The 13,098-nt window shown below is 57.0% G+C and overlaps 1 protein-coding gene across 1 annotated transcript in view; it reads left to right on the forward strand.

The window, feature by feature from the left end:
• DPP6 (dipeptidyl peptidase like 6) overlaps positions 1-13,098 on the forward strand; it is a 425,246-nt gene that overhangs the window by 355,037 nt on the left and 57,111 nt on the right. Inside the window, exons 15-18 of the mRNA XM_088832008.1 lie at positions 4,324-4,431; positions 6,201-6,292; positions 7,075-7,122; positions 8,865-8,983. Of these exons, the coding sequence (XP_088688134.1) occupies positions 4,324-4,431; positions 6,201-6,292; positions 7,075-7,122; positions 8,865-8,983 (367 nt within the window). The remainder of the gene's footprint in view (positions 1-4,323; positions 4,432-6,200; positions 6,293-7,074; positions 7,123-8,864; positions 8,984-13,098) is intronic.

The following is a 13,098-nucleotide window of genomic DNA, read 5'->3' on the forward strand; positions in this document are numbered from 1 at the left end:
GCAGTGTTCTCAGGTCTCGAGGTGTCCCTCTGGTGTACCGGGGGCGAGTCCACCCAGGTTGCCTGGATTTAAGCTGTGCTCAGCCGCTCGGTCGTGTCCAGCTCTTTGCGACCCCATGGACCATAGCTCTCCAGGCTCCTCTGTCCCTGGGACTCTCCAGGCAAGCCTTTGGGAGTGGGATGTCGTCTCCTCCTCCAGGGCATCTTCCCGCCCCAGGGATCGAACCTGCATCTCCTGCACTGGCTGGCGGGTTCTTCACCACTGAGCCGCCTAGGAGGCCCACTTTGGTGAAAGAAGACGAAACGCGGCTGATGTTCCTGACTTTCTCGCCCTGGTTCGAGGAAGCCTCCTTCGAGGGGGGTACTCCAGACGGGTCTGCTGAGTCTTCCCTGGATTTCTGTCCCCGACTCGGCTAAGAGATGCAGGTGAAGCAGGCTTGAAGAACTGGAGGTGATCGGATGAGACCTGCAGTCACTCACCCCGACAAAAACGTCCGACTCCCACAAAAAAATAAAACCCTCCACACTGGCACTTTCTTTCTTCAGTTACTTTTTTCTCGTTGCACAGCCTGACGTTAGAAAGCACACGTGGAAGGTTTTGGAAGCTCACTTCCTTCTCATCCTACCGAATGGGGCGAAAATCGTCTGAAAATTCTACGGGAAAAATCTAACTGGATTTGAGTCTCAGAATGAAGGTGGGGACGGCAGAGGCGTGCTTCTTTATTAGGGTAGAGTCCATTTGTGGAGAATCCCTGAAGCTGGAGTGTCCACAGTGGCTCTCCAAGGACGTCCTAGAAGCTCCATGCACACCTGTGTTACCTGCGGAGCCAGCGGTCTGGCCTCGCCTTCCATCAGGTATCTCAGGGGAGGCAGCGGCCTCGTCGAAGGAGCGATGCCTTAGATTCATCCCTGTTCTGCCCTGGGCCCGCTTGATGCAGAAGAGGAACACTCGTGTGGCCGCTTGTTTACTGTGTCCAGCTTTGAATGCCAGGTCCGCACTAGGAAATGCCTATCGTGAGACAGTGCTCGGGCGTCCTAGTGTTCGCTGGGGAGCTGAGGAGTTCTTAAGTGCCACCTGGACCAATGATGCCAGCGCAAGCTCCAGACGCAATGCTGCGCTGACGTGCCTCTTAAAATCACACAAAGTGCCCAAGCGGTTGAAGCGGAAGAGTCCGGGAAAAAAATCATTATCTGCGTAAAGTCATCTGTTCCACTAATAGGGGATCATGCCAAACAGCTGGCTCTGTGGATCTCAGAAACTCACGCCCACCGCTTCCACTTGCTTCACGGCTGAACAGCGTGCCGCCGGGTGGACAGAGCACTCTGTGCTCTTCGGTGACAACGTCTGGGTTGTTCCCGCCCTGCGGTGGTGTGGGCTGCGCGGCTGAGGGCACAGCGCCGAGTGACTCTGGCCGCCTGCCATGTGACTCCACGTCCCTGAGACGCCTGGGATGAGAGAGTCAAGGAGCAGGAGACTACGTGGGGACTGCAGCGGTTGGCGAGCTGGAGGTGGGGGAGCAGCTAGTGGATTCCGGGCTACCCCCTGGGAGATGGAAGCCCACCGGGGAGTGTGCCACATTGCGAACGTGCCCAGTGCTGCAGAGGGGTCGCTTTTATGAACACGTTTTCGTTTGTGTCATCCTCGAGTTTATAAGGAATGAATCTGCTGGAGCTGCAGTCTCCAGGATATCTCAGTGAAGACAGGGAGAGGGTGCCTGGATCCCAAAGCACGGAACGTGGTGGAGTCCTGGACTCTGTGCCTGGGGCGCGGAAGGGCTCGGCCTTCGCTGGCGGGGAGTGGGGGCCAGGCCTCCCACCACGGGCAGTTCGTGTCTGAGCCAGAGGAGGGGGATGGGCTCAACTGAAGCGGGGTGCAGTTTGTTTCCTCATGGGCAGAGCGCTGTGGGGAAGGCAGGGTCAGACGGTTCCCTTCTCACCCCTGCCTTCCCAGTTCGATCCCTGGGTCGGGAAGATCCCCTGGAGGAGGGAATGGCAACCCACTCCAGTGTTCTTGCCTGGAGAATCCCACGGACAGAGGAGCCTGGCGGGCAACAGTCTGTGGAGCCGCAGAGTTGGACGGAAGCGACTGAGCACACACGCACACCACTAGTCAAGTCATTGCACTTTTCCACTAAAGACACATCCGCTGCTTGAGAAAACGGGTCTCAGAGGGGTTCAGAGGCTGCTCTTCCCCTGCCCGCCGAGGAGTGTTCCCAGGATGGAGGTAAAGAGGGCCTGGCGATGCGTGGGGCCTCCTCAGTGTAAAAGCGAGGCTTCGGACCAGGATCAATGATTTATTACCTTTACTCATAGTATTTTTCTCTGCCAAAAGTGCAGACATTTCCCCCCAGAAAACAGATGCAGTTTTGTGGTATCCATCCTGCAGTTGGCAAATAAAAGTGCCTGTACAAAGCCAGATTTACTGCTGGGTTTTTCTGTCGCCTCTATTTTTAAATACCATGCTTCCAGCTCTAAATAGAAAAATAAATATTTGCAGATTAGAGGTTTCATTTTACTGCAAATATTCATGAAGATTAAATGTCACTTTAATCACATGTTGGTTTATTTCTCTGGGCATATCACATTTGCATGTGTTCATTCACCACGGGGAAATGAGTTCTCCTCCTGCCAGCTGGGGTTTGTTTACCATTTGTTCCCCTCCGCCTTAGCATGGATCTCCTCGAATCAGAAAATGTATGTTGTGGCCAACTAATTGGAAACCTTCAAGCTGCAGCTTCACAGAGGCTGGGGTGTCGCCTCCCAAAGCGAAATCCCTTTCTGCCCATCCAGGCGACTGCCAACTGAGCGGGACTCCTCAGCTTTTAGAGTGGGGGGCAAACCAAGATGCAGCCACACGCTCCAGGTGCCGGCTTTGAGTCCAGCCTGGAATTCTCTTCCCCAGGGAAAACTGGGAATGCTGGTTTTGTCTCCAGAGGAAAGAGGCAGTGTGTGTGTGCATAGTTGTTTCCGACTGTTTGCAACCCCGTGGACTATGGCCCTCCAGGCTCCTCTGTTCGTGGGATTTCCCAGGCAGGAATACTGGAGTGGGTTGCCATTCCCTCCTCCAGGGGATCTTCCCGACCCAGGGCTGGAACCCGAGTCTCCTGAATTAGCAGGCAGATTCTATACCTCTGAGCCCCCTGAGAAGCCAGCCGTGACAGAGGATCCAGGCAAACATATGCTGCCTACCAAATGGGCGTGGGGAACGCCCGACCCCTCAGACAGCGGCTGAGTAGCTCGGTGAGACCCAGAGAGCACTGTGCTCCCACCCCCACCAAGCACACACAGGCTGTCCTTGTTGGTTGGGCTTTTTCCTTTCTCTTTTCTTGTCCCCGTAGTGGGCTATTCAGTATGAGGTGGATTTTATTGAATAAAAGGCCAAAGGATGCAAAGAATAGAATCCATTTTTAGGCAAGATCAGGTTTGTGCTTCTTCAGAATTATGATACTTAACACCTTGGATGATAGAAACAAACTTTTTTACAAAACAGAAATAGACTCACAGACATTGAAAACAAATTTATGTTTATCGAAGGGGGCACGGATAAGTTAGGAGTTTGGAATTAACATATACATCCTTCTGTATATAAAATAACAAGGACCTCCAATCCTTTGCCCACCTGATTCGAAGAACTGACTCATTTGAAAAGACCCTGATGCTGGGAAAGATTGAGGGCAGGAGGAAAAGGGGACGACAGAGAATGAGACGGCTGTATGGCATCAGTAACTCAGTGGACATGAGTTTGAGTGAACTCCAGGAGTTGGTGATGGACAGGGAGGCCTGGAGTGCTGTGATCCATGGGGTCGCAAAGAGTCGGACACGACTGAGCGACTGAACTGAACTGTACAGCACGAGTAACTGTGTTCAGTGTCTTGTAATAACCTATAGTAGAAGAGAACCTGAAATATATATATATGTCCAGATGCACACACATACATAACTGAATCACTTTGCTATACCCCTGAAGCTAGCCCGACATTGTAAATCAACTCTATTTCAGTTTTATAAATGGTTTAGCAAACACCCCTGGAGAGTTTTTCAGGGCACCCCGGATTCCATGGTCCCAGGTAAGTGGGGAGCCCGACCCTGCACTTCCCGAGTGCTGAGCTGTCGTCTCTGAAGTCCTCACTTTCTTTTAGGAAGCTGGAGGTTTGACATTTGATTCACAAGGAGAGAAAAGGCCCCACACAGACTTTTCCCTTCCACTGTATCTTTCGTTGGAAATGACACAGGAAGTGTATCTCAAGACGCGTTTTATCCTGGTTCAACCTCTTAAAACCAAATGAAGCAGTTTATAGACTTAATCAGTGGCTTCTGTCTGCAGAATGAAGAGCCGGTGTTCTCCAAGGACGGCCGGAAGTTCTTCTTCGTCCGAGCCATCCCACAGGGCGGGCAGGGGAAGTTTTACCACATCACGGTCTCCTCCTCCCAGGTGAGCACCCTCCCAGTTGAGCCCCGCCCAGGTGAGCCCCCTCCCAGTTGAGTCCCCCCAGATAAGAACCCTCCCAGGTGAGCCCATCTCACAGGTGAGCCCCCCTCCTGGGTGAGCCCCCTATTGGGTGAGCCTCCCCAGTCTTTGCTTAGCAAGTGGGATTGGCCCCCAGGGGCCAGGGCTGAGTGCACTTGTCACCTTCAAAGTGTGCAGAGGGGAGCAGGGCCCCAAACTGGAAGGTGGCTCCCCTGTGGGGCCCTGATTAGCCAGCCGTTCCAAGCGCATGGAGGTGGCATTCGCCCCTCCTGTTACTGCTCAGGAACATAACACGAGTGATGCTCCTGAGGACGTCAGGGGAGACCCTGGGCACTTTGTTGGGTCTGAGCCCAGGACACGTAGACCACTGTGTTTGCTGGTCTGCCCAGTCAGCCTAGCCTCCCTCTTCTGGGCCCTGGGGGCCGGCCAAGTGCCCTCGCGTCCCACCGCCACCGTCAAAGAGGCACTGCTGTTGCCTGCGCTGGAGCTGCGGGCAGAGGGCCGAGGGTCACTGATCGGGGAATGTGGGAGCTGAATCCAGTGCATTTAGACAGAGCAGGCCGCCAGGGAGTCCGCCCCCTGCAGGGGGTCACCCAGAAGCCTGCCCCCTCCCCGCGGGGTGCTCCCTGGGGCTGCCCTTCAGGGACCCCGCTCTTAGGAGGGAGAAGAGGGCTGCTGTCCTCCACCTGCACCGCCCTAGGCAGGTGGGTCCGCATTGAAGCAGGTCCAGAGCTGTTCAGGATCAGGACATGTGAATAAAATTGTTTTTTAAAAAGTTATCAAAAATATCCCATGACTGTAAAGTAGATTCCTATTCATCGTATGACCCCAAGGGTAATCTCCAAGGAGAAGTTCCAAGAATGCCCCAGATGGAGTAGCCTCGATGGGGCAGGCTCCAGGGCTGGGGGCAGGCTCCAGGGCTGGGTGCCCGCTAGTCACCCAGCAGGAAGCATGTCCCCCCGTGAAAGCTCCTCCCCAGGGACCCTCAGCCCCCCCTGCCCTGTGGGTCCCCTGGCCCCCCGCTTCTCCCGACGGGCCCTGCCCCCACCGGCTGTCCCTCGTCCTGAGACCACCCCTGGGGTCCCCGCTCCCGGGGCACCCGGGGCTCACGCCTCGCGTCTCACATCCCGGCCCTGTGGGGATGGCAACATCTTGCTCCGTGTGTTATGCTTTAAACTGCCACAGTCATTCTGCTCTGGGAGGCACTTGGAGACAGACCGTGTGCATATGTGCAGCACGCAGGAGGACGCCTTCAGACCGTCCCTGTGAGGAACAGCGCTGAGGACCAAGGGCCAGGGCGCCCTTCCCGCCCCCGCCCCCGCCCTTCCTGGCGTTATTCTTTCTCTCCCTGCCCCGTCGGATCCACTTCCCCCCTCTCCTCTGTCCGCATCCCCCATAGTGGTGACCCACTAACTAGATTCACCGGCTGTGGAGGAACACTGTCCCCAGCCTAGGAGACATTTGTGGTTGAGACGCAGAGCTCGTGGTGGGAGTCGCTGGCGATCTAGTCGCTGGTTGGTCAGCGCTGTGACCGGGGGTCCTGCCGGTCACAGCAGCACTCAGATAATCAGGGATGGGCAGAGGAGGCCAGGGCGGGCAGGAGGAGGGATCACCCCAGGGAGGCCCTGCTCACCACCTCCTGTCTGAGGGCCCTGGGGCTGAGAAGAGAGGCTGCAATCCAGCCCCCTCCCCAACCCCTCACACCACCACCCCCGCCCCCTCCTGTGTTGCAGCCCAACAGCAGCAACGACAACATCCAGTCCATCACCTCCGGGGACTGGGACGTGACCAAGATCCTGTCCTACGACGAGAAGCGGAGTCAGATGTAAGTGAGCGTCCTCCCGCCGCCCTGCGTCCTTCTCCGTTCACACGGCCCTCAGCACCGACCCTCCCGGACGGCGTCTCAAAGCCCTAGTTGCCACCACGCCACGTCCTGAGTCGCCGGGTCCTAGCGACAGATGAAGCCGGGCCTGCAGCCGTGGGGGTCCCTGAGCCTCCGCTGGCTCTCGGGGCTGGGGGTCGGGGAGCCAAGTGCATCCCCAGTGCAGGTTCACTGCTTCCCCGCTTCTAAGAGAGAGGGCCAAGACAGAAAGAAATTACGGGACTTCCTCCAAACTGTCGGGCGGGTAACATCAGGAGCTGGGGCTCCACTCAGGCTGTCGGGGGCCGGGGGGGCGGCAGACGGGACGTCGTCACCCTGCCCGCTCCTGGACATGAGCCTGGGTTCCCGCGTGGGGTCCCGGCGGGCATGGGCCGAGGAGTCGTGGAGTCGGGCTGCGTGTCTGGACTCCCGGCCCTGGCCCTCCAGAGAGAGTCCTGTGAAGGGATTCCCGCATCCGGACCTAGCTGTGCGCCCCGCGGCCGAGCCCTGGGCGGTGCGGGCACACCTGGGCCGGCGGAGGTCTGCCCGGGCGCGGCGCCTTCAGCCCGTGGGAGTGTGGCCGTCCCCTCCCGCCCACGAGGAGCTGGCCCCGGGCAGGAACTTGCCAACGGTGGGCCCTGAACAGCGCACGACCCCCGGGGGGTGACGGGGGGCGGACCTGGCGTGCCAAGTAACAAACCTGCCCCGAAGCCATCTAACCGCTGTGCCCCCGCTGGTCTTCACAGCTACTTCCTCAGCACGGAGGACCTGCCGAGGAGGCGCCAGCTATACAGGTGCGTCCCCACCCCATCCCCATGCCGCACGACCCCCAGCCCGGCCCCCGGCCCGCCATCGCCCCCCAACCCCGCCCCCAACCCGCCCCCAACCCCACCCTCACCCCCCCAACCCCACCCCCAGTCCGCCCCCAACCCCACCCTCACCCCCCCCAACCCCGCCCCCGGCCCGCCCCCAACCCCACCCTCACCCCCAACCCCGCCCCTGGCCCGCCCCCAACCCCGCCCTCCAACCCCACCCTCACCCCCCCAACCCCGCCCCCAACCCCACCCTCATCCCCAACGCCGCCCCCGGCCCGCCCTCACCCCCCCAACCCCGCCCCCGGCCCGCCCTCACCCCCCAACCCCGCCCCCGGCCCGCCCCCAACCCCGCCCTCCAACCCCACCCTCACTCCCCCAACCCCGCCCCCAACCCCACCCTCATCCCCAACCCCGCCCCTGGCCCGCCCTCACCCCCCCAACCCCGCCCCCGGCCCGCCCACAACCCCACCCTCACCCCCCAACCCCGCCCCCGGCCCCACCCTCAACCCCAGCCCCGCCCCCGGCCCGCCCCCAACCCCACCCTCACCCCCCAACCCCGCCCCCGGCCCCACCCTCAACCCCAGCCCCGCCCCCGGCCCGCCCTCGCCCCAACCCCGCCCCCAACCCCACCCTCACCCCCAACCCCGCCCACCCGCCCGCCCTCTGCCCCAACCGTGGGGCACTGTTACCACCCCAGCCAGGCTTTCCAGACGGGAAGGAGGCTGGTTCCTGCCGCAGGCTCAGGGCCACCTAAGGGGACTCCGTGGTGTGAGGCCTCCGTGGCCTGGATGGTGCCTGCACCCCCCGGCCCCGTCAGGTCCTCGGCCGCCCCCTCCAGCCGCAGAATAAAGGCTGCACAGGGGGGTCCTTTCAGAGGCGGAGAAAACTTGGGCACATCCCTGCAGTCACAGGCCCGCTTCTCTCCGTGGACGGGTCACCTCTGCTTATCCACCCGGATAATCCCGTCCGTCCCGCCCCCAAATTAGCAGAGGGGGATGGAGGCTGGCCGCCCACCTGCCTCTGACTTGTCCTATCAGGACGCTGACCCCTTCCCACCCAAAGGTCCTCGGTCCGGTGGACGGTTTTCACGTCCGGACCCTTCCTGTGCCAGCAGCTCAGACCGGGGCTTCTTCCAGGCTTCTGTAAGGCACCTTGGTGTCTCCGTAGCCTCTGATAACACATGTTGTCTAAGCCTTCGGGGCGTGAAATCGTGCTTGATCAGCAAGGCCCCGAGTGACAGCTGCGGGTTGCCCGCTCCTGTTCTCGGCCCTTGAGCGAGCAGCCCCCTCCCGCCCGCTCGCTGGTCGTGGGGGAGCCCGGAGCCCAAGCGCTGCAGTTTCGGGAGCCCCTGCCTTGCCCTGACCCGATGGCAGGTGCTCCGAGGGGAGTGAAAGACCCCAGAGCACGTAGTTGCTGCTCCCAGAGCGCTGGTCGCCTGCTCAGAGGGACACAGCGCTGGAGACAACACCCCACACTCTCCCACCAGGACTCACCCCACCTGGGTGACCCCCAGAAGCAGCCGTGCCTGGGGGCCCCTGCCCGTGGTGGGGCAGGGAGGGCTCGTGATAGCCGAGCCCAGCGCCCGGGGGTCCTAGCAGGGAGACGGGCAGTGGGACAGCACCCCCAGATCTCCCCTGTAGGAGAAGCCGGCGGGCCACTTGCAGGGCTGGGACTGAGGGTCTTGCCCGCGGTGACCGCTCCCGCCCGCCCTACCCCCACAGTGCCAGCACAGTGGGCAGCTTCAACCGGCAGTGCCTGTCCTGCGACCTGGTGGACAACTGCACCTACTTCAGCGCGTCCTTCAGCCCCGGGGCCGACTTCTTCCTGCTCACGTGTGAAGGTGAGTTCCCGCCGCCACCAGGGCGTGGGTCGTTCTTAGTCACTGCAGGGACTCGACAGGTACCCCCCCGCCAGGAGCTCCAGGACCCCCGGGGACAGGAAGGGCCGCCGGCTGAGGACGTCAGCTCACTGAGCAATGTTCCTGGATCACCTCTGCTGGAGCATTGCTGATGTTTTACATCTTATAAAGCGTTACAGTTTATCAGAGTGTTCTCCACCTGCTATGCCGGTTAATCCTAAAATTCACCTACATTTTCCTTTAAAAAAAAATATTTATCTCACACATGGATGGATGCAGGTCATCTAAAAAGGTGATAAAACAGTTTCAAACATTATTAAGTATATGTGAACATTGAGATATAAAAGAACCCGGAAAAAAATATTTATTTTCCTAGGACCCAGTGCATGGATAATTTATCCCACACTTCAAAAAGTTCTTGATCACACCCGTCAGCATACACAAAACAGCAGGCCAAGTCCCATTATGGACAAAAAGAAATATGTTTGCATCTTGTTCTCAAGTCTTGGAAAGATAAGATAGGAACGCACAGAAAAGTAAGAGATAATAAATACAGTTGTGACAAAGTATGTCTCAAGGAAGAACTTGATCTCCTGAGATCATCTCACGGGAGGAAACTACACTGAGAGCAAGAACAGACGGACGCCAGGAGCAGTTCGGTCCCAGGGTCTCAGGTGAGGCGTGAAGAGCCTTCTTCAGGCTGTGATAGCCTTGATGGCCACTCAGTAGCTTGGGACCTCGTCCTCTCTTTAACAGCGTCATAGTCTGAAATCTCAGCCCCTTCATCACCAAGCTCAGTCCCAGACACTGTCCTTGGATGATGTGATGGGAGAAAATTGCATGTGGGGTGGGGGGTGGGGGAATCTGAAATACGACTCTAGGCCCCAATCCCCTTGAAGCATCCTACCAGACTCCTCTTTTCCCATCAAGACCTGTCGCCCCAGGGCAGGACCTTTGTGAAATTAGGCGTTGGGAACATGCAGAGATGCTCAGAGACGGGGGAGTGTGGTCAGCAGACCCACCAGGAGCGGGAGACAAGGACCAGAGACCTGACTTCTTACCTCTAGGGGAGGATGTGGCCTTACAGCGTGGAAGGCCATGATGAATACAGAAGGGAAATGGAAGACCTAAAGAGGAAATCCCAGAAATAATGACTGGATGGGAAAGGTGACAGAGCCTCCCTCCAGGGAGGTCTCGAAAAGAAGGCAGATGTCATTTTCCAGAAATAGGCTTAAATTCGAGGCAGACAGTGAGCTGGGAGCTTCAGGCTCTGTGTTGTCCCTGGCCGAGGTGGTCAGGGTTTGGGTCTTGTTCTTGGGTTCTTGCTGATGTTCCCCAGAGGATGAGATGGTTGGATGGCATCACCAACTCAATGGACAGGAGTTTGAGCAAGCTCCGGGAGTTGGTGATGGACAGGGAAGCCTGGCGTGCTGCGGTCCATGGGGTCGCAAAGAGTCGGACACGACTGAGCGACTGAACTGACAGTTCACCAGTGTGTGCTCCTGCTCGGTTCTGCAGGGTCTTCTCACACCAGAGCTCAGTGGGAAGGGCCTCATGTAAGGACGGCAGCCTCTCGTTGTCCAGTCCCACGGACTCCCACCCAGGGTTGAAACTGAACGGCTCTCCCAGGACGTCTGTGGCCCTGGGTTTGGGCACGGAAGCTCCCATGTGGAGGTGGTGGACGTAAAAATGGTGCCCACATTGGGAGGCCCCTTGGACAGCACGGAGATCCCTGGACACTCTGTGTGCAGATTTCCTGTCCTCCTACTGGCGTCCGACCCGAGTGGGGAATATGCCCCAACCAGTCCAGGGGCTTGTTTTCTTTATAATGCTGCCTGTATGGTGGTCTATGGATATTCCGGGTGAGGAGATAACTCCTCGGTGGCCACTGTGAAGGAAAACAAGCAGAGAGCCAATAGGGCTATCCCAGGTCACAGACACGACTCGGCCCCTGAGACCCCCGTGAGCTCAGCTTCAGAAGCACGGTTGTCCCTCCCCACACACATGCCTGGACCCACCAGTCACAGAACTGATTCATAGAGTTTGAAGGACAGGAGACCTCAGAGACCATCTGACCTGATCTCCACCCCCTGCTGCATCTTATTAAGAAACTTAACTCTAGTGTCTGATGCTTTGTGACCCCATGGACTGTACCCGCCAGTCTCCTCTGTCCATGGAATTCTCCAGGCAGGAAGACTGGAGTGGGTTGCCATTCCCTTCTCCAGGGGATCTTCCCGACCTGGGGATTGAACCCGGGTCTCCTGCATTGCAGGAGGGCTCCTTACCATCTGGGCCACCAGGGAGCCCAGTAGATATAAAAGTAGACCCCAATGTGTAGCCCACAGCAGCATTTGTTAAACCCCACGCCCTCTCCTGTTTGCTTCTTCCACGCTCCAGAGCCACTCTGATAGACTTTTGTTTGTTTATTTGGCTGCATCAAGTCTTGGGGGGGACACCTAGGATCCCCACTGTGTCCTGCAGGATCAGTGGCTGTGGTGCAGACGCTAGCTGTGGTGTGCTGGCTGCTGCTCCGCATGGCATGTGGGACCTTAGTTCCCCAACCGGGGATCTAACCTGCGTCCCCTGCATTGCATGGCAGACTCTTGACCGCTGGACCACTCTTATAAACCTCTGAGCAGCATTTAACTGCCTCTCCCCCGCCGCTGCAGGACTCTACTATGTAGGTAAACTTAGCTTCTCAGATGTAAGCAGAATGGCAACTAAAATCTCTCCTTTTAAGGCTGAGGGGAATTGTAAGGGCAGCTGGACGATTCTCTTGGGTGAATTGGGAAAGGAAAGTCTGTGGATGCTCCCGGGCTCAGAAGTGTCTGGCCCATCACGTCAGGAACCACGGATGTTCGTCTCGGTTAGAGACTGTGGTCAGAGGATTTACTAACTAGTTCAGGGTGGACCTTAGCCACTGAAATAGAGGCCCAGTCAGAGCAGATGCAAGCTCACCCTACATCCTACATAAAGGCTGGGTGTCGTAGCCGCTGTGAAACGGTGGCAGCCCCATGTAAACCTGTCCTTCTTCCTCTTCGTGGACCTTCCATTATGATGGTTCCTGGTAAGCTTCTCCGATGTGGGTCTATCACCTTCACTTATGCTGCAGTGCCCAGCGGTGTAACCCCATCATGACTGATCACAGCTCATCAATAGCTTGCAGTCAGAACTTCTGTTTAATTCTCTGGCATGTCGTTCTTCTCCTTGTGGTTGGTGGTGTTCAGCTGCTAAGTCATGTCCAACTCTTTGTGACACTGTGGCCTGCAGCACACCAGACTCTTCTGTCCTCCACTGTCTCCCAGAATTCACTCAGACTCATGTCCCTGGAGTCGGTGATGCCATCCAACCATCTCATCCTCTGCTGCCCTCTTCTCCTGCCTTCACTCTTTCCCAGCATCAGGGTCTTTTCCAACAAGTCAGTTCTTCACATCAGGTGACCCAAGTACTAGAGCTTCAGCGTCAGCATCAGTCCTTTCAATGAGCATTCAAGGTTGATTTCCTTTAGGATGGACAGGTTTGATCTTCTTGCTGCTGTGGTAGATTTTGTCCATCTTCCTCACTGGAGAGCTTCATCTTGTCTTATCATCATGTACTTTCTCCTCTAATTTTTCATTAACATTTCCCCTGTGGTTTCTCAAAGATTGCCACTTTTATGTTTCTGTATAATTTTTAAATTTTTAATTTCTATTATGTGACCACTTTAAAATATGGACATTATTTTCATATCTTTGCACACTGTTAGATTCAACATAGGCTAAAATAGAATATAAGTAAGTAAAGACTCATCAATGTTTGCAGTGTGTGCATCCACTCATTACCTGGCTGGATCCCGTCTATCAGCGTCAGTGTTTGTACGTAAACGGCATGGGTTTTAGGCGGTCACGGAATACTTCCATGAGGTACATGTGTAAACTGTGTTCAGTAGAACTTTGTGGAAACTCACTTGCATATTTAATGTAGGGATTAGGTTCCCTTCCAGATCTCTGGGGCCTGGCAATGAAACCAGCTGCATCCAAAAGGTTGTATTATGATATAACATCTTATAATGAGATCAAATCTACTCTAAGATATTCTAGCAAGCCTCAGTTTACATG

Source organism: Moschus berezovskii, chromosome 3, assembly GCF_049115385.1.
Source record: "Moschus berezovskii isolate FMDL1 chromosome 3, NW_MosBer_1.0, whole genome shotgun sequence".
In the NCBI taxonomy this organism is placed as follows: domain Eukaryota; kingdom Metazoa; phylum Chordata; class Mammalia; order Artiodactyla; family Moschidae; genus Moschus; species Moschus berezovskii.